This window comes from Phlebotomus argentipes, unplaced genomic scaffold (genome assembly GCF_947086385.1).
Source record: "Phlebotomus argentipes unplaced genomic scaffold, Phlebotomus argentipes genome assembly contig_15, whole genome shotgun sequence".
Classification (NCBI taxonomy): Eukaryota; Metazoa; Arthropoda; class Insecta; order Diptera; family Psychodidae; genus Phlebotomus; species Phlebotomus argentipes.
Window position 1 is genome coordinate 351,876 of NW_026776181.1, and position 14,964 is coordinate 366,839.

Here is a 14,964-nt window from a genome sequence, read left to right on the forward strand (position 1 = left end):
TTGTGAAGCACTTAATAAAAATTGAGAAAATCATTTTATTGGCAAATTTCTTGTATTTTTCTGTTTCACTGCATTTTATGTTCATTAAATCTCCAATATTGATGTCCTCTCTCGCTTCTCCTCATCTTTTATGCCAAAGATCTTAATCTCTTTCTGCATTTTCGCCTCAGAATGTAAACTTTTCTTAACTTTCTCGTTCAGTACTTTTAACCCATTTTCCGCATGAATTCGACACCGCTCATCTACCTCTGTTTCCTTCACGCTTTTCAGAAGGCGATATGTTGGCAGCAGGAAATCTTGGAAGTCTAGCAGATTGTCCACACCCTCGAGTATTTGAGCAAGAGTGAGAATTGCGGCTCTTCGGCTAGGCAGATATTTGTCTGTCTGCAGAATGGAATAGATTGTGTTGATCATTTCATGGAAGAAATTGTGAATTTGGTATGTCAAAAGTCGACAAATGTTGCCTAGATTGTACAGCGAAGATGTCCGAAATTCGTTATGAGGATTTCCAGAGCCTCTCAAGAAGCAACTGATGAGAATTCCTTTAAATTTGAACGCCATTTGACCCAAACTTTCAGTGATCTTTACAATCACTTCTCCTACTTTCAGTCTGAAGTCCATTTCTTTATCCGGGTTTTCGTATTCATGAACAAGAGTTTCAATTGCTGTCTCATTCAGGTACATTGTCAGCAAGACGAGAAGGCGAATACAGGTGAGGAAGGAATAGGAATCCTCATCTGATAGATATTGCAAAACCACGTGAAATATTGAGTGAAGATTTGCAAGAGTTTCCACGTCTTTCTGTTCAATCAATTTGATCATCTCGCTCATCCCGTAAACTCTAATGTGGGGCATTTTCTCATCGCACAGCTGACGGACTTCCTGGAACTTTGACTTCACGGTGGTGCTCTTCTTTTCGTCTATGATTTCCTCCAAGAATATATCGATGTATTGAGAGATTTCTTGGGTTTTCGATTGGATTGTCCGCAAAAGTTTTATCAATTCTGTCCTGAATGCCTCTGTCTTTTCTGCCGCTACAAATTCCCTTAAAATTGACATCAGAATAATCACAGTTTCTGTGTCCACTTCCTCTTTAAGATCCTTTTCAGCTTCATTCCGAAAAACATTGAGTATAAATGGCACAATATCCTGAGGATTCTCTCGCAAGAGAAAATGAATTGGCTGGAAGCTTAACAGTTCAGAGAGGCTCACTATCAGTAGAGTTTTTCGTTTGAAAGTTTCTTCAATCACTTGATGCACATCTTCAGCTTCTAGAAGACCCAATTCTGGCTGCTTCGTCTTTTCTTGAAGGCATTTTTCAAACAATCCAAAAAGTATTTTCAAGACATTGTATGTCAACAGGTTGTGATTGGATTGCTTGAGAATCTTCAATAGATTTCCCGACGTTTCCATCTCTTGTATGTCTTCCACTGGTCCTATTTGAATGGAAAACTCACCTTTCCTCATCTCTTTCACCATAACTCGAGGATGAAGCCTCAAAAGATTAGGATGATTCTCCCCAAAGAGAAAAATCTCCACTAATTTATGTAGTTCTTCATCACTTCTATTGCTGAGGCACTTCACAATGAGATCCTTGAGGATTTCTTGGTGAAAACAGTTATCTGGAAACTTTGCGTGAAGTTCAAATAGAATAGGAAGAACATTCACCAAGATACTACTCTTAGCTCCGGAAACTGATCCTCTAAATGCTCTTGCATTTAGCTTCAAATTGCTCGTTAATGCTTTGTTGTCCAATAGAATCACGCCTGTGAGGCTTTCCTCAGGATCTGAGAGTCTCTTGAAGGTTCCAACGAATATTTCTTCAACTCTTCTCTTCACTCCCTTGCTCTTCACCCCATGAAGGGAATTCAAACAAACAATTGAAGCTTCCACAATGAGATCATCTCCTCTCTCAATCGCATCTACGGCTTCAGAAGCAATTTCCTCAACGATGAAGAGATAAAACGAACTTCCATGACCTGGAGAAGCGATTATTTTTGCCAGTGTCTCACATTTCTTCCATTGAGGAGAGTTTTGTTCCTTTGACGCGACAATATTATTGGCCAGTGAGAGAAATCCTCCAGGAAGATGAAGCAGCCTTGTCAGTTCTTCATGCAAGACTTGTGAAAACTCCCTGGGAAGTTGAGGAGAGCCTTTCAATAGAAGAAGATATCTCATCAAAAGGTCCTTTTTGATCACCCCTTCGGGGTTTGTGAGCAAATTGCGCTCAGAAAGGATCTTGGAACTCTTCTTAGTTGCTTTTATGTACACTAAACTGGCAATTTGATGTAGACAAACCATCTCTAGAGATTGATCTGTTGAAAAATTTCTCATCCTGAGCACAATTTCAATTGTAGAAACGCATTCCTCAATGAATTGTAGGGGAATATAATCTATAGAGACAGACGTGATGTCAATCTCCGTCCTTTTCAGGACATTCCGCGGATTTATGCTTTCCGGTAGACTTCTGCATATTCCGTGCAGTACAATTTCCATTAATCCCAAATATATCAAGTCATTATCTTCCTTAGAAATAACTGCTTCATCATCTGTAGCAATATACATAAGTATATCACAGAGGAAAAGCGTCAATTTCCTCTCGCTTGGCACATTCTCTTCAAACTTTCTTTCGATGTGTTTTTCAAAGAGGCGCACTTTTTCTTCAACTAGATCTCCTTCGCTTTTTACACCTGAAATAATAATTTGTCATATTATAATGATTTCAAGGGCGATTAAGGATATTTTTACCACCATTATCAGCTAGAATTGCTGAATATTCGCTCAATATATCCAGAAATTTACGAGCCATTTTCACACAGAAAAAGCAAAACAAAAACCACGTGGTATTGACACTTCCAGTGACGCTGAATTGCAAACATCACGCTTTCCAATGAATTTCCTTCCAGAGATGCTCAATCATACTCATTTTATCTCACAGCTACTTTTTCAATGATATTGCAGAGAAGATGCCCAAAAATGCTTAAGTAGACAGACAAATGAAAAAGAAAGTCTTTAGTGAGAAGCGAACTTAATCAAATTTATTGAAATTGAGATGAACCACCACGTAGAGCCAAGACAAGATGCAACACAGAACCTCCTTGAACCTTGTAATCTGCCGCTGTTTTGTCATCATTCCTGCCCAGAAGAAGAAGAGATCAGTAAAAATGGCAAAACTCTCGACTAAACTATCAAATAGCACACAGAAGCGAGAGAAAAGTTGAGAAGCAAATTACTTACATTTGTTTTCCGGAAAAGATCAATCTCTGTTGCTGTGGCGGAATTCCTTCCTTTTCCTCAACGCGCTCCTTGATCCTGTCCACCTTGTCTGTGGGCTCTATATCAATTTCAATCTCTTTCCCGGTGAGAGTCTGCAAGAAGACAACTCAGCTAGTGTTCCGGACTTTGATATCAAAGACCTCAATTGCCTCACCTTTACTTTAATCAGCATCTTGAGACCTTCTTGCACGTACTGCAACCACAAATAATACAATATTTACTCGATTTTCTCGGGAAATTCACGGAGAAATCCTTTAAATTCACCTTCAGCGTGACTAAGAAACTCTTTTATTTGACAATCGAGTTGTCAGCACTTTCCAGATCGATTTCCAGTGAAATGCGGAATCCGTTCCCAAACTGTTCTTACGTATATTTAAAAAAAACCACCAAAACCGTAACCACAGTGTAAAAAAATACTGTACGAAACATATTACAAATCCTTGAAAGTCAATCCTTCACCACCCAATCCCGTGAGAATCCACTGAAAATCACTCTTCTCCAGGTCATCCTTCAGTTGACGGAAGTTTTTCATCTCATGAATATTCCAACTCGGCAGGAGAATCATTGCAAATCCGCCTCCACCGGCTCCAGAAAGCTTCGCGTGGAATCCATACTTCTCAGCAATCATGAAGATCTTCTCGAGAGCCGGATGTGACACTCCGAGGGATCTCAACAAATTGTTGTTCATAGAGACGAGATTCTGCAAACAAAACACGGCATTAATTTTTACTTTCATACATGAAAAGAACTCTTCGAACCTCAAGTTTCTGAAAATTTTCAGTATCCGTGATGTGCGTTATGTGCTCCAGAATATCCACGGCGTCCTCCACGAGATGTTTCATAGCCTCAAGAATGCTGTCCACGAGTTTCGGATGTCTGGATCGCAGGTCAGCAACTTTTTCCACCAGCTTCGCAGTGCTGCGTCCAACTCTGGAGTCCACCAATAGGATAGGCAGGGAGCAAGTCAGTTTCACGTCCACCGGAGGCACACCCTTGTAAAATTTCACCACATTCCCGAAAGTACAGATTGTATTATCCAGTCCAGATGGATTGCCATGCATGATTTTCTCCGAGTAAAAGGCCCAAGAAGAGATCTTCTTCTTTATACAATGTTGCTCATCATCACTGAAATTTTTGTAGTCCTCCAGGAAGCTCGGCTTTTCCAAAATCCTGCAAATCAAGGGAAATTCTTTAAACACCCTTCTTTCTAACTGGTTTTTTTTTGTTGTAAATACCTGACCAAAAGACAAAATGCTGCCGCTAGACAAACTCCAAAGCTCGCAGAACTTCCCAAACCAGCCCCAATGCTCATCTCTGTTTTTAAATCAATGCTGAATCCATTCTGCAAACTTTTAATATTCCCCTCAATTAGAATTCCCATCAAGAGGTAGACAAAGGCTGAGAGAGAATCCAGTTCTCTCCCATTCAAAGCCTCTTTTCTGGCCAGTTTCACATTCTCTTCAACAAATTGACGCACTTCACCCATGAACACATCATGGTTGAGCTCATCAGGAAGCTTCAAGGCGCTGTACTTTCTTTCACAATTGGCCAGAAATTTGTTGACAAGATCCAGAGGAATAGAGACAGAATCTAAGCCGATTTTCGGAAAGGAAATAATCACAAGATGGGCATTGTTTTCCTGAAATGAAAACAATTGAAGGCATCAACAAAAGGCAATCATGTGTGAATGGTGTGAATAGAAGTATTTTGAAAAGCATTAGATTCAATAAAATAACGAGAATTTACCTCGAATATGAGCGTATTCCTGACTTGCACCACTCCTGCCACTGCTGGTTTCCCATAAACTACTGAATGCTCTCCGTGCAGGATCACCTTTCCTGGAGCGGAGACCTCGAATTTAACCATTCTTCCGAAGATAAAGACAATTTGGGAACCGCTGGGCCTTTATTCACACACTACTGCTTAGCTTCAGTCCACTGTGCTGGCGTGTAAGTCTTCTGGGAGAAAGCATGAATTGTCTTGAGCTCCTCCGCCAGAGCGCTGTTCACCAATCGATGCCTTTGAAGATGGGATTTCCCTTCAAACAATGGAGAAACTACAATCGCGCTGAACTTTCCCCCACATCCGTCAGATTCGTCCACGACTTCCTGCAACAGAGAAATTCACGTATAAACTTTCAGGAATTTTGATGTACAGTTGCAGTCAGATTAAAAGGCAGGAAGTAATTCAGGAGTGGCATGTATTTACTTATGAAACAATTGAATTAAGTTGAAATACAGGAAGAATGCCATAAAATGTACACCGCTGTAAGCTGATATCAGGTAAGGAAAGAGGTAAGGCAGATTTTCCGGTGCTTTGATGAATTCTTGTCCTATCAAGAGTGCTATTTGTCCGGCAAGTGATAAATAGAAACCCCAAATGGTTAAAGTGTCTCTCCAACTAGTTTTCTTGTGTTGGTTAAACTGCCTCAGGTGGAAGAAATCCAGTGTACTCTTGTCGCTCTTTGATCCCAACAGATGATATAGCCTAATGCTGAGGAGAAAGATGCCTTGGAGGCCCAGGAAGGCAGTATAGAGACCGTCTTTCTGCAGCAAAGGCATCATGCTGAAGGTGGCAATATTCAGGAACCAAAAGCAAACGATTGGATCCAGAGGAAACGTCAGAATAACAGGCACTGTGACCAGAAGAATGGATTTCTCGTGGACTTGAAACGAGAAGAGGAAGAATCCCAGTGATGAGTTGATCAGCGAGAGCAGAAAGTTTCTCTTTGTGGGACTGAAGAAGGGATGAATGCAGCTGGGCAAGACAGAAGCCATCGTTGTGCTGAGACAGTAGAGAGCCATTTTCTCCTTGGGAATTGCATCCCTGAAAAGAATTTCCGCTTAGACCAACATTGGCGAAAGAATATAAAATGCCAGATACTCACTTAAATTTGAAGATTGCGTTGAAAGTGCACCAGAAATTGGCCACTTTATCCTCAAACAGTCCTCTATTGAACGGGAAAATTCTTTTCACCACTTGTTGCAAATCCTCGAAATCGCCGAGCCAGGGAAGCCACAAGATAGCAAATGTCATCATAACAACTCCTCCAATACCTAGAAGTCTCTTAAGAGCTCCTCCACAGCCAATCTTGTTCCTCTGGCCAGGCAGACACTTCGCCAGGAGGAGAAAGAAGAAAGGCAGAGCATGATAAAGAGACATTTGCTTGTAGTTCAGCGCTAAGGTGAAGAGAAGCGAGGCCAGGAAGAGGTGATCGTGCAGGAGAGACGCAATTGCCCATATTGTGAGTCCCAGAGAGATGTTATTGTACTGAAAGTGGCCGTTGTCTATCAGAATTTGTCCTGGGAAGCTCATAGCAAGCAACAAGTGCAGAATTTTCCAACTGGCCGGCGCCTTTTCTATCCGGATCTGCTTCCACACGGCGGAGCAGCCCCAAAAGACGGCCGGGAGATAGATTAGCAGGTCAGCCAGGAAGACACTGAGTCTCATGAAGAGTTTGTGAGCATCACTGGTGATTCCTCTTGATGTTCTCAACTGTACAAAGGCGGGATCTATCAACTGAGCAACCTTTCCGCATGCCCAGCTGTGATAGGCAGTCAAGGGTGGATAGTCCAGACCCCAGTAGAGCAGATCATTGTCCGTGGAGTTCCTGTACCACTCCTTCACCGGAAGATTTGTTGTAATTTCCTGCCAGTGACGCTGAGCCTCGAAATCTCCATACATCGGAGGCTTCCCAGCACCGGAGTAAGAGTGTAGAGACACTGTGGCTCTGAGGAAGGCCCCAAATCCCACGATACACATCACAACAGCCCACTTTTGATTCATCTTTGACCTCTGCTCTGACCAGAACACCCGGACTGGAAGTCAAAAACGCGATACGTCATCAAGGGTCACTTACCACGTGAATCGCTTCTAATTTTTCAGTAAGTTTTTGCTTTAGATAATCTTCAGTATACGTTGTCATTGTGCACCCCAAATACCACAGCGAAACAGGTGAAAATATGGAGAAAATGTGCAAGACTTACGGCAGAACAAGCCCTCAGAGAACCTTCGCGATACTTTCCAAGAAACTTCCACTCGGCACTTCCATTTCGCTTTCCAGATGTCATTGGATACAAAACATAAACATTGCGCATAAATTTGTAAATGCCGTATTTTCTCAATTTTATCTTGTAATTTAAGTTGTGACTGTGAATATGAGCAACAAAGAAGCAAATTTAACAAACGTGACACTTGATAAACATTCAGGATTATGCAAATTGAAGAAACGCTGGAATCGCATTGAGTCTTCATCTTCGGGGCGGGAAAGTGACGAAAGTGAGGTTATAGGATCCTCACAAGACTTCCAGCCACTTACAGCATCTGCCAGGAAGTTGGTAGCGAACATCTCCAGGCACGCAATACCCAAACGAGCAAAACAGTCTGGCAAGGAGTCTTCAGACAGTGACTTAGATGATCTTCTTGAGAACCCTGTGAAGACACAAACAAAAGATTCTGGGAGCTGTTCCCGAGGACAGAAGAGAATGTCTCGTCTTGATATTCTTTACACGAGCAGTTCAGAGAATAAATTCACCTTCAAGAAGAGGCGACTGGCATTGAAAGATGCTGAAGAAGACGGGAGAGGACGGAGAGGACCTAGACAGAAACTGGTTTATGATGACAACCATGAAGACACCCAGAAACACCTGCAATCCTTGATAGAAAACGACAGTTCAGATTCTAATGATGGAAATGCCAAGCAAAGTCCAGAAGAGAAGAAGAAGTTTATAAAAACTCCCTCAACGACCATCGATTGGAATGAATCTTTGGAAGAATCTAATCCTGAACAGACTATAGTCTTCTCAGAGGAGTCGGTGAAAACGCCAATCAACTATACGAGGATTACAGCTGACGAAATCAGCGAATACTTTGGATTAAAATACATCAACTGCACCATCGATGGAAGAAAGAGCATTGTTCTCTTGAGACCTCGCCAGGAAGACGTGAGAAAGAATCAAACGCTGGATGTTGAACTCTCGGAGAAACAAATTAGGATGTCAGATTGCCCTGTTTATCTGGTAGATAAGTACAGGATAATAATAAAGTAAAAACAAGGTAAAATTTTTCATTCAAAAATTTATATTATACTTATTCTTCTCAAACCTGAAAATCATGATAACGTGCGTCTTCTTCCATGGACCGAAAATTTTAAATCCTAATCTAATGCCTAAATATGCATGTATTTCATATTTTTCTGGCATTTGGACGAGTATGAGTTTTTATTTTCCATACCAAAAAGAACGATAGTAGAATATTGTGATTTATTCGTTCTAAAGTGGCCTTAGAGAAGCATTCTCCATTCTCCTCTACTAGGAAAATAGATTGGATGGAATAATGACATCCGTTTGATTGGTGAAAAGGAAGCTTTTAAATTTGTGAAAAACGATATACGATATGAAACTCAACAAGGAAAATATGCATATAGGCAACATTGGCAATCATGAGGTTTCCCATTTCCAGAAATGATGAGGACTACGATAAAGGCCATGAAGTCATTTTTGCAAGCTTGCACTGTTGAAAACATTTTGCAAAACTTCTATGGAATGGAACGAATTTAATAAAATCTCTACTTTATTTGATACGTCTGATTTTGGTACAATTTAAAGCGGAGATAAGCTTCTGAGTAATTGTCACTTTTACAGAAGACTTATTTACTGGAAAACATCACTAACGTCTATTAACTCAAGTGGTGGCGTGTTTGATTTTGCGCTTAGCAAAAGATACTCATATTATGCCATCTCACATGGAGGGGAATGAACTTAAGGTCACAATTTCTTCCAGTGTGACTTGTCATGAATTCATCAGAGTGGAATTCGATGGACAACAGAATGTGGGTTTTGAAAGACCCTATAAAGAGGAAACCATATAGTGAATTCCTTTTGATCTGTCACCCTGGCATTTCCATTCAATTTCACATGACTCTTTGTGACCAAAAGAATATCCATTAATAACATTTAACGTAAAAATTACATTCGTCGATTGTCTCTCAGCAGGAAAGCTCCGGGGCGTTTGAGAAGCAATTTCTCTCTGAGTTTTTGCATGCTTTTCAAGCCTTGTGTGCGTTTCTCATAAAGCTTTTTGTCTCAGCAGTGGCAAAGAGACAAAAAGCAATGTTTGTTTGTAGAGAGAAATAACTCTTACCTTTCATCAGGAGGGCAATATTTTCTATTCATTTTCTCTACGACCTCTCACGCTGCTTTTGTGCGTCTTTGCACTGTTCCATTGCATTAGAATTTTCTAATGTAAAAGACGTGGAATTTCTCCATAATATTCTATGCCAAAGCTATGGATTGACTATACAACGGAATAAATTAAGAATAACGTACATTTTGCTTATTATTTTCACACCTGTTTGGAAAATCTCTCTTAAATTTCACACGACAAACTTTTATGGTATTCCAGGGCTCCTGTCGCAAAGTATTCAAAGCCAGAAGAGTGAGTAAATTAAGGAAATTGCTAACAAGTCTGCATGTGAAGTTTGTATATATAGAATTCAATATTAAATTCTTTAACTTTGGATGTTTAGAAATTTCCATGTCTCCCGCTGAAAAGTCAATTTTCCACTAGATTGTGTGTCTGGCTCGTCATTTCTTCTTCGCAATTGATTGAAATGATAATAGAGGGACAAACGTCGTTGTAATTTCATTGTCGTTTTGTGCGTAATTCACATTCTTCTTGTATAATTTCTTGGTGGGTGAAAGATTATGTAATTCTTCTTATTTTCACTTCCTTTCTTTTCTTCAACAGAAAATGTGAAGAGTGTTCATATTCACCAATTACTTCTACGCTTTTGAACAATTTCAGCTATGATTCATTTTATTCTTAATTGATTCACACATCAGTGAAGATATTGGGAAATTAGTAAAAATGAGCAAATTTGTCTCATAAGAAACTCATGATAATACCTTCATTGATGTGGGTTTTCAGGTATGGCAATGGCCTGGTAAAAGCGAAAATATAGTTTAACCTCATGCGAATTGAAACTGAATCACGGGCGAAGATCAAAAGCAATCGTGCAAAGTGATGGGGCAATTAATTAAAATGGCATAGAGGGACAAAGACGGGTTGAGAATGAAAATGTGGCCAATGTGGCACTCAGTGTCCATCAGCAGAGTGAACTTCCCTATATTCATATTCCCTTGGCAACGGATAACATCTCTGTTGCGAGAGTTGATATTTCCGCTCGAGGGTATCGATGTGGTATTTGGCTGAATTGTCATGCTCTATTTTCACCTTGAGGGGTGGGAAAATACCCCTCTCTTCATTCCTGACAAATATACGTAAAATATGCGGAAGAAAGTTTATCTGTGACAGTCTCCCAAAGAGAGGCAATTTATCGCTTGTTGAAGACCTATAAACTCTGGGCCTTCCAAAGATATCCGTATATTTAAATTCCCTTAGCCACCTTTTCGACATTATTTTTCCACCCTCGTCGATTTTCCAAGCCCTTATCCGGCAATTTTCCACCAGTTTTCACGAGTCATTTGTATATTTGATATTTGGTATCTTCCGCTCTCTTTTGAATTGAGTACTAAAACTACAAAATTATGTACACAATTTTACAGTTGGGAACTCACATAAAAGTGCTGTGTTCATAAATCACACCCTGAGAGGATTTTATTGCACTTTTATCACCTCCGCGACTCCATGAAAAGTGATTTTCCGCTATTTACCAGTTTAGGGATATGGGATAAATTGCTTTCAATGCGAACCACTAAATCACAATGGAGCAAATTTGTCTGTATTAAAATCACCAGTAAAACCTCTCTTCTAATAATTTCATAGTTTGTTCTAAATTGTAGCACTTTAAAACTAACTAACTAACTCTTTTGAAACTAAAGAAAATTTACTGTTTTGGAATAGGTCGAATTTAGTGCTTGATAAGAGTTAATTTTTCCAAATGCATCGACATAAAGCCAGAGAGCATGGGAGTCACGATAAAAGTCATCTAAGAACAAAAGGTTTATGTCTAATTATTTGCCACGCTACTAGAGGATCACCTCGTAAAAAGTATTTTATTTACTTCGAAGGACTCAGCAAATACCCACAAAACAGAAAATGTATTTGCGGAAAAGCTTTCATTCCATGCTTTAATGCATCGACTTGTTGTATGGTGCCATCATTTGAGTTTCTCTCGTAATTCTCGTCTACAATAAATAGGACGAGAAGCTCTGAAAGAGGATTGAGGACAATGAAGTCAAGTTCATGGAAGAAAAATCAATACCGTGTGAAATCTTAAAATGTAGTGACATTGAATAAGAAACGTCTGACTTTTAATCACAATTTGCAAAATGTTGGAGTAGGTATGTTGAAAATGAATTCACTGTGAGCACTTTCGTGGTTTTTTTCTGGTTGTCAACGTGTCAGAATGTGAAGCTCTTTTGAATGAGGATTACGAGATTTTCAGGCATGATGTTAGGCCGAGGCATACTTGGTTCTCTCGCTTTCTGAGGCAGAACAGAGTCTCAGCTGGAAAGCAAATTCTATCTCTAGTGATTGGACAAAACAAATGGTATTGAAGTAGTCTTTGGAAAGCCTAATCCTCGTATTTCTTTCTGGCGAAATTCTTCGCCGCCTTATGAAGATTAATTGATTAGAATATTGTGTGTTTTCATATATGTAGGCTGATGAGGTCTAAGTTAAATGCTTTTCTCTCTTATACTCAGATTTCATGGCCTATTGATGTTGTCAAGTCAAACCAATACCTACTTAAATTCTCTTTACTTTTCTGAGATGAAACACAGAAGACTCCATCCAATTTCCTTTCATGATCCTTTTTACACATTCCCGCAATCAGTAGAGGTTTCATTGGGTTTCATTCAATATATATGTGTGTGTTTTTTTTGTAGTCTCATGCTTGCCAATTGCTAAAGAAATAAATCATTCAGTTCCTTTGATATGGAAATGCAATGTTGGAAAGAATATCTGTACAGATTGAGTTTGAGATAAGAAAGAAACTTTTCAAAGTGAAATTATATGAATTCCTGTACGCAGACTATTGACAAAAACCTATGATAAAATCAGGGAAATAATCAAAAGGGCACATGACGATGAAATTGCCTAATTTGTTCAATTACCATCTTTCCACCTGCGTCAATTAAGAGGACCAAATTGCCGGAAGGCACCAAATGGCGGGGAAAACTCACTTTAGCGATACTCCCTTGAGGGCTTCATGAGCTGTATTCAATTATTATAATCTCTTCCGCTGTATGACAGGCTATATTTGAATCTTCCCATTCTCACCCTTGCAACCAACTCCTTGGGCGTATATATGGAAAAGCGTTTGCAGGTGACTGTCAACTCATGTTTGTTAACCTGAAGGCAGAACAAACAGAATCAGGTGTTGCCTTCCAAAGTAAATCACCCACACCCCTCTTTCGAGAAGCAATAATGAAAATAATTACCTTCATGGCTTCTCAAAGTTACTTTCAAAGAGGAGTTTTCTTGGAACGTTCTTAGTGCTATAAACAGCAGTTAAATTGCATTTTGAGGTCACTTTAAGATCTAGCAAAAAAGCACAAAAGCACTTTGCCATATGCGCCCTTTCTTGCCCCCTTTGAACCCACTTACGAGATGTGTTGGGGCCAAATTAAAGTGCAATTATGCAAATGCGAAAACAAAACAACCCACCAAACTCCTAGATCATTCTCTCATTGCGCTCCATGGGTTAAACAGGCTCTCAGATAGTCTCAATGTCTAACGAAATTGTAGTTGTGCGGTGGAGGAAGTTTTCTCATTTCGCAACTCAACTGCAATTTCTCAACTTTCACGGTGCATTGGATGGAGAACATGGGATTTATTTAGTGCGGAGGAACACCTCCTGCCGTCCGGTGTCTGATTATCGCAATTTCCCATTTATTCGACAAGATGTCTGAGGATGGACGATTTTAAGGAACCATCCTGTCAACGCCATGTGTTACATGATTTATTAAAAATATGGTTATAAATTGTGAGACGTAATCTGTATCGATTTTATTGCTTTCACTTCATTTTCAATCTCTCGCAAGAATATGTTATTTCCTTCAAATTATTCGAATCAAGATACTGGTTAATTGAAAAGAGTATTAAAAGTCTTTTGTCTACTAAATATTTGTTTGATGTGAAGAAATTAACTATACGTTGAGATAGAGGAACTTCAGTACACGACAGTGTTTCCAATCCGCTTTCGTGTAAATTTTCTTTTACTGCGGAAACATTTAATTAGGTTCATTTAGATTAGATATTCCCTTAAAGGCGATAATATATATATTACAAGAACTTTTGCGAATACTGAAAATTTACGGAATTTGGTTGCAATAGAGTTAAGAAATCTACAATATCCATGGTAATGGGAAATGCAAAAAGATATAAATATATTAGACATATGACTTGAAGCTCTCTTGGAATGCCATTTTCATACCAGCAGGCGTCTCCATTTCTGTCTGCCATCAAACACAGAAATTTAGCATTTGAAAGAGAGCACGCCATGACTCGTATTTTCCTTCAGTTTCACATCCGGGAATATGTAAAACGTGTGTTAAGGCATTTTTAGCGAATTCCCCGCCTTTCAGCCATTGAAGGTCGATTTATTCGAGAGTGACGGAGAGCACGGCACACATCCTTCGACTGTAAATGATTCGAGAGGCAACCAAACAATGACAGTGAGGGCTTGTTTAAACGCCCACAGGGCGGCCAAAACCACAGCAAAATATTTAGCAGGATGCGGTATCTACGAGTACATTGTCAGAAATTGTGTGGGTGGCAGAAAGCAATCCTTTCGGCACGGCATCTCCCATTTTCCATCAGTACAAGTTAAACTTTGAAATTATGTGTTTGTAGAAGGACGAGGAGTGTCGACAGTGATTCATAATAGATTGTGAATACCGTTTAAATCATGGTGCAAGCAAAAGGTCTAAATATATTAGCTCTTGTCAGGATAACTCAACGTACAAATAGAGCTTTATGCTACTGAGGAATAACAAAATAACCGCCAGCTTAAGTTCATTAAGCTAAAGTTCATCAGAGAAATAGCAAAATTAGCGAGAAACTTTACTGAAAATCAAATTATTATTCCAACAACACTGTGAAAAAATCATGTTTACAACGGAATTAAAATAAGTAACATTGGCGTAAGCCACAATGTTTCAAACTGCTGTGGTTCGCCTTCTATATTGTGTTTCCGGGAAAAATTTTCTTGCCTCTGTTATGGTGAGTTTCTCTAGTGGAAAATGCTGCAAAATATGACTCTTCTCTCAAGGTTCCTTTACAGTCTTATTCGCAGTGCTTTGGCGAATCTCACGCTCTTCCATTGTTCACTTGTTTTCAAAAGTTCACTTGTTAAATGCAGCTTAAAGTATTTCCAACTTCTTGCCAAAAGCCCTTCTGTGAACATATCTCATGTGGGAAAAGGATGAAAATCATCGTTGAAGTCGGACAAACTACTCTTGGAAAGTTCATTTTTAATGCATAGCAAATTTATTGAATTCAATTATCTCTCAGCGAATCACCACAGTTTTTATGATAATATTTATTATGATGTTGTGTATTCTTGCATAAAGACCGAAGTGGTTCGTCTTATGCAATTGTGGCGAATGTTTCTCAGCGTTCTTTACCAACCTTTGCAATTACCGTGATAAGCAATTAAATTTCTTTGAAAGCATCGGAGGGAAATGTCTTGAAAATCCTTTCTGCGAAATGTTTCATTAACTT

General features: G+C 39.4%; 6 protein-coding genes across 7 annotated transcripts; 1 reads left to right on the forward strand and 5 right to left on the reverse strand.

The window, feature by feature from the left end:
• Window positions 1–53: 53 nt before the first annotated feature.
• Window positions 54–2,918, reverse strand: LOC132261778 (transport and Golgi organization protein 6). Of its 2 annotated transcripts, none has more exons than XM_059760745.1 (2): window positions 2,749–2,918; window positions 54–2,690 (listed from the first exon to the last, which is right to left on the reverse strand). In XM_059760745.1, exons 1-2 carry the CDS (start codon window positions 2,807–2,809, stop codon window positions 85–87), a joined length of 2,667 nt encoding a protein of 888 aa, XP_059616728.1. In that variant the 5' UTR covers window positions 2,810–2,918; the 3' UTR covers window positions 54–84. The 2 variants fall into 2 exon arrangements, with proteins under 2 accessions (XP_059616728.1, XP_059616729.1); XM_059760746.1 differs by having other exon boundaries at window positions 2,752–2,836.
• An 82-nt stretch (window positions 2,919–3,000) lies between these two features.
• LOC132261782 (NEDD8) lies at window positions 3,001–3,572 on the reverse strand. The gene is made up of 3 exons (XM_059760750.1): window positions 3,431–3,572; window positions 3,238–3,368; window positions 3,001–3,135 (listed from the first exon to the last, which is right to left on the reverse strand). Exons 1-3 carry the CDS (start codon window positions 3,446–3,448, stop codon window positions 3,039–3,041), a joined length of 246 nt encoding a protein of 81 aa, XP_059616733.1. The 5' UTR covers window positions 3,449–3,572; the 3' UTR covers window positions 3,001–3,038.
• A 30-nt stretch (window positions 3,573–3,602) lies between these two features.
• On the reverse strand, window positions 3,603–5,248 carry LOC132261780 (uncharacterized). The gene is made up of 4 exons (XM_059760748.1): window positions 5,023–5,248; window positions 4,512–4,915; window positions 4,035–4,446; window positions 3,603–3,976 (listed from the first exon to the last, which is right to left on the reverse strand). The coding sequence occupies exons 1-4, from the start codon at window positions 5,140–5,142 to the stop codon at window positions 3,707–3,709; spliced, it is 1,206 nt and encodes a 401-aa protein (XP_059616731.1). The 5' UTR covers window positions 5,143–5,248; the 3' UTR covers window positions 3,603–3,706.
• LOC132261781 (bolA-like protein 2) lies at window positions 5,163–7,317 on the reverse strand. The gene is made up of 2 exons (XM_059760749.1): window positions 7,136–7,317; window positions 5,163–5,384 (listed from the first exon to the last, which is right to left on the reverse strand). The coding sequence occupies exons 1-2, from the start codon at window positions 7,199–7,201 to the stop codon at window positions 5,193–5,195; spliced, it is 258 nt and encodes an 85-aa protein (XP_059616732.1). The 5' UTR covers window positions 7,202–7,317; the 3' UTR covers window positions 5,163–5,192.
• Window positions 5,440–7,317, reverse strand: LOC132261779 (dolichyl pyrophosphate Man9GlcNAc2 alpha-1,3-glucosyltransferase). The gene is made up of 3 exons (XM_059760747.1): window positions 7,263–7,317; window positions 6,164–7,094; window positions 5,440–6,102 (listed from the first exon to the last, which is right to left on the reverse strand). The coding sequence occupies exons 2-3, from the start codon at window positions 7,060–7,062 to the stop codon at window positions 5,481–5,483; spliced, it is 1,521 nt and encodes a 506-aa protein (XP_059616730.1). The 5' UTR covers window positions 7,063–7,094; window positions 7,263–7,317; the 3' UTR covers window positions 5,440–5,480.
• Window positions 7,318–7,357: 40 nt separating this feature from the next.
• LOC132261783 (uncharacterized) lies at window positions 7,358–9,708 on the forward strand. The gene is made up of 2 exons (XM_059760751.1): window positions 7,358–8,331; window positions 9,679–9,708. The coding sequence occupies exon 1, from the start codon at window positions 7,434–7,436 to the stop codon at window positions 8,322–8,324; it is 891 nt and encodes a 296-aa protein (XP_059616734.1). The 5' UTR covers window positions 7,358–7,433; the 3' UTR covers window positions 8,325–8,331; window positions 9,679–9,708.
• Window positions 9,709–14,964: the final 5,256 nt, after the last annotated feature.

What these genes read in the sequence shown, in the direction of transcription:
- LOC132261778 (XM_059760745.1), bottom strand. Translation starts at nt 2,809, where the DNA reads ATGGCTCGTAAATTTCTGGATATATTGAGCGAATATTCAGCAATTCTA. An exon ending in AATTCTAGCTGATAATGGTG is followed by an intron (nt 2,691 to 2,748) that starts GTAAAAATATCC and finishes TTATTATTTCAG; the next exon opens with GTGTAAAAAGCGAAGGAGAT.
- LOC132261782 (XM_059760750.1), bottom strand. An exon ending in ATCTTTTCCGGAAAACAAAT is followed by an intron (nt 3,136 to 3,237) that starts GTAAGTAATTTG and finishes TCTTCTGGGCAG; the next exon opens with GAATGATGACAAAACAGCGG.
- LOC132261780 (XM_059760748.1), bottom strand. Translation starts at nt 5,142, where the DNA reads ATGGTTAAATTCGAGGTCTCCGCTCCAGGAAAGGTGATCCTGCACGGA. An exon ending in GGAATACGCTCATATTCGAG is followed by an intron (nt 4,916 to 5,022) that starts GTAAATTCTCGT and finishes TTTTCATTTCAG; the next exon opens with GAAAACAATGCCCATCTTGT. An exon ending in GCATTTTGTCTTTTGGTCAG is followed by an intron (nt 4,447 to 4,511) that starts GTATTTACAACA and finishes CTTGATTTGCAG; the next exon opens with GATTTTGGAAAAGCCGAGCT.
- LOC132261779 (XM_059760747.1), bottom strand. Translation starts at nt 7,062, where the DNA reads ATGAATCAAAAGTGGGCTGTTGTGATGTGTATCGTGGGATTTGGGGCC. An exon ending in AACGCAATCTTCAAATTTAA is followed by an intron (nt 6,103 to 6,163) that starts GTGAGTATCTGG and finishes AATTCTTTTCAG; the next exon opens with GGATGCAATTCCCAAGGAGA.
- LOC132261781 (XM_059760749.1), bottom strand. Translation starts at nt 7,201, where the DNA reads ATGACAACGTATACTGAAGATTATCTAAAGCAAAAACTTACTGAAAAA. An exon ending in AATTAGAAGCGATTCACGTG is followed by an intron (nt 5,385 to 7,135) that starts GTAAGTGACCCT and finishes TCTCTGTTGCAG; the next exon opens with GAAGTCGTGGACGAATCTGA.
- LOC132261783 (XM_059760751.1), top strand. Translation starts at nt 7,434, where the DNA reads ATGAGCAACAAAGAAGCAAATTTAACAAACGTGACACTTGATAAACAT.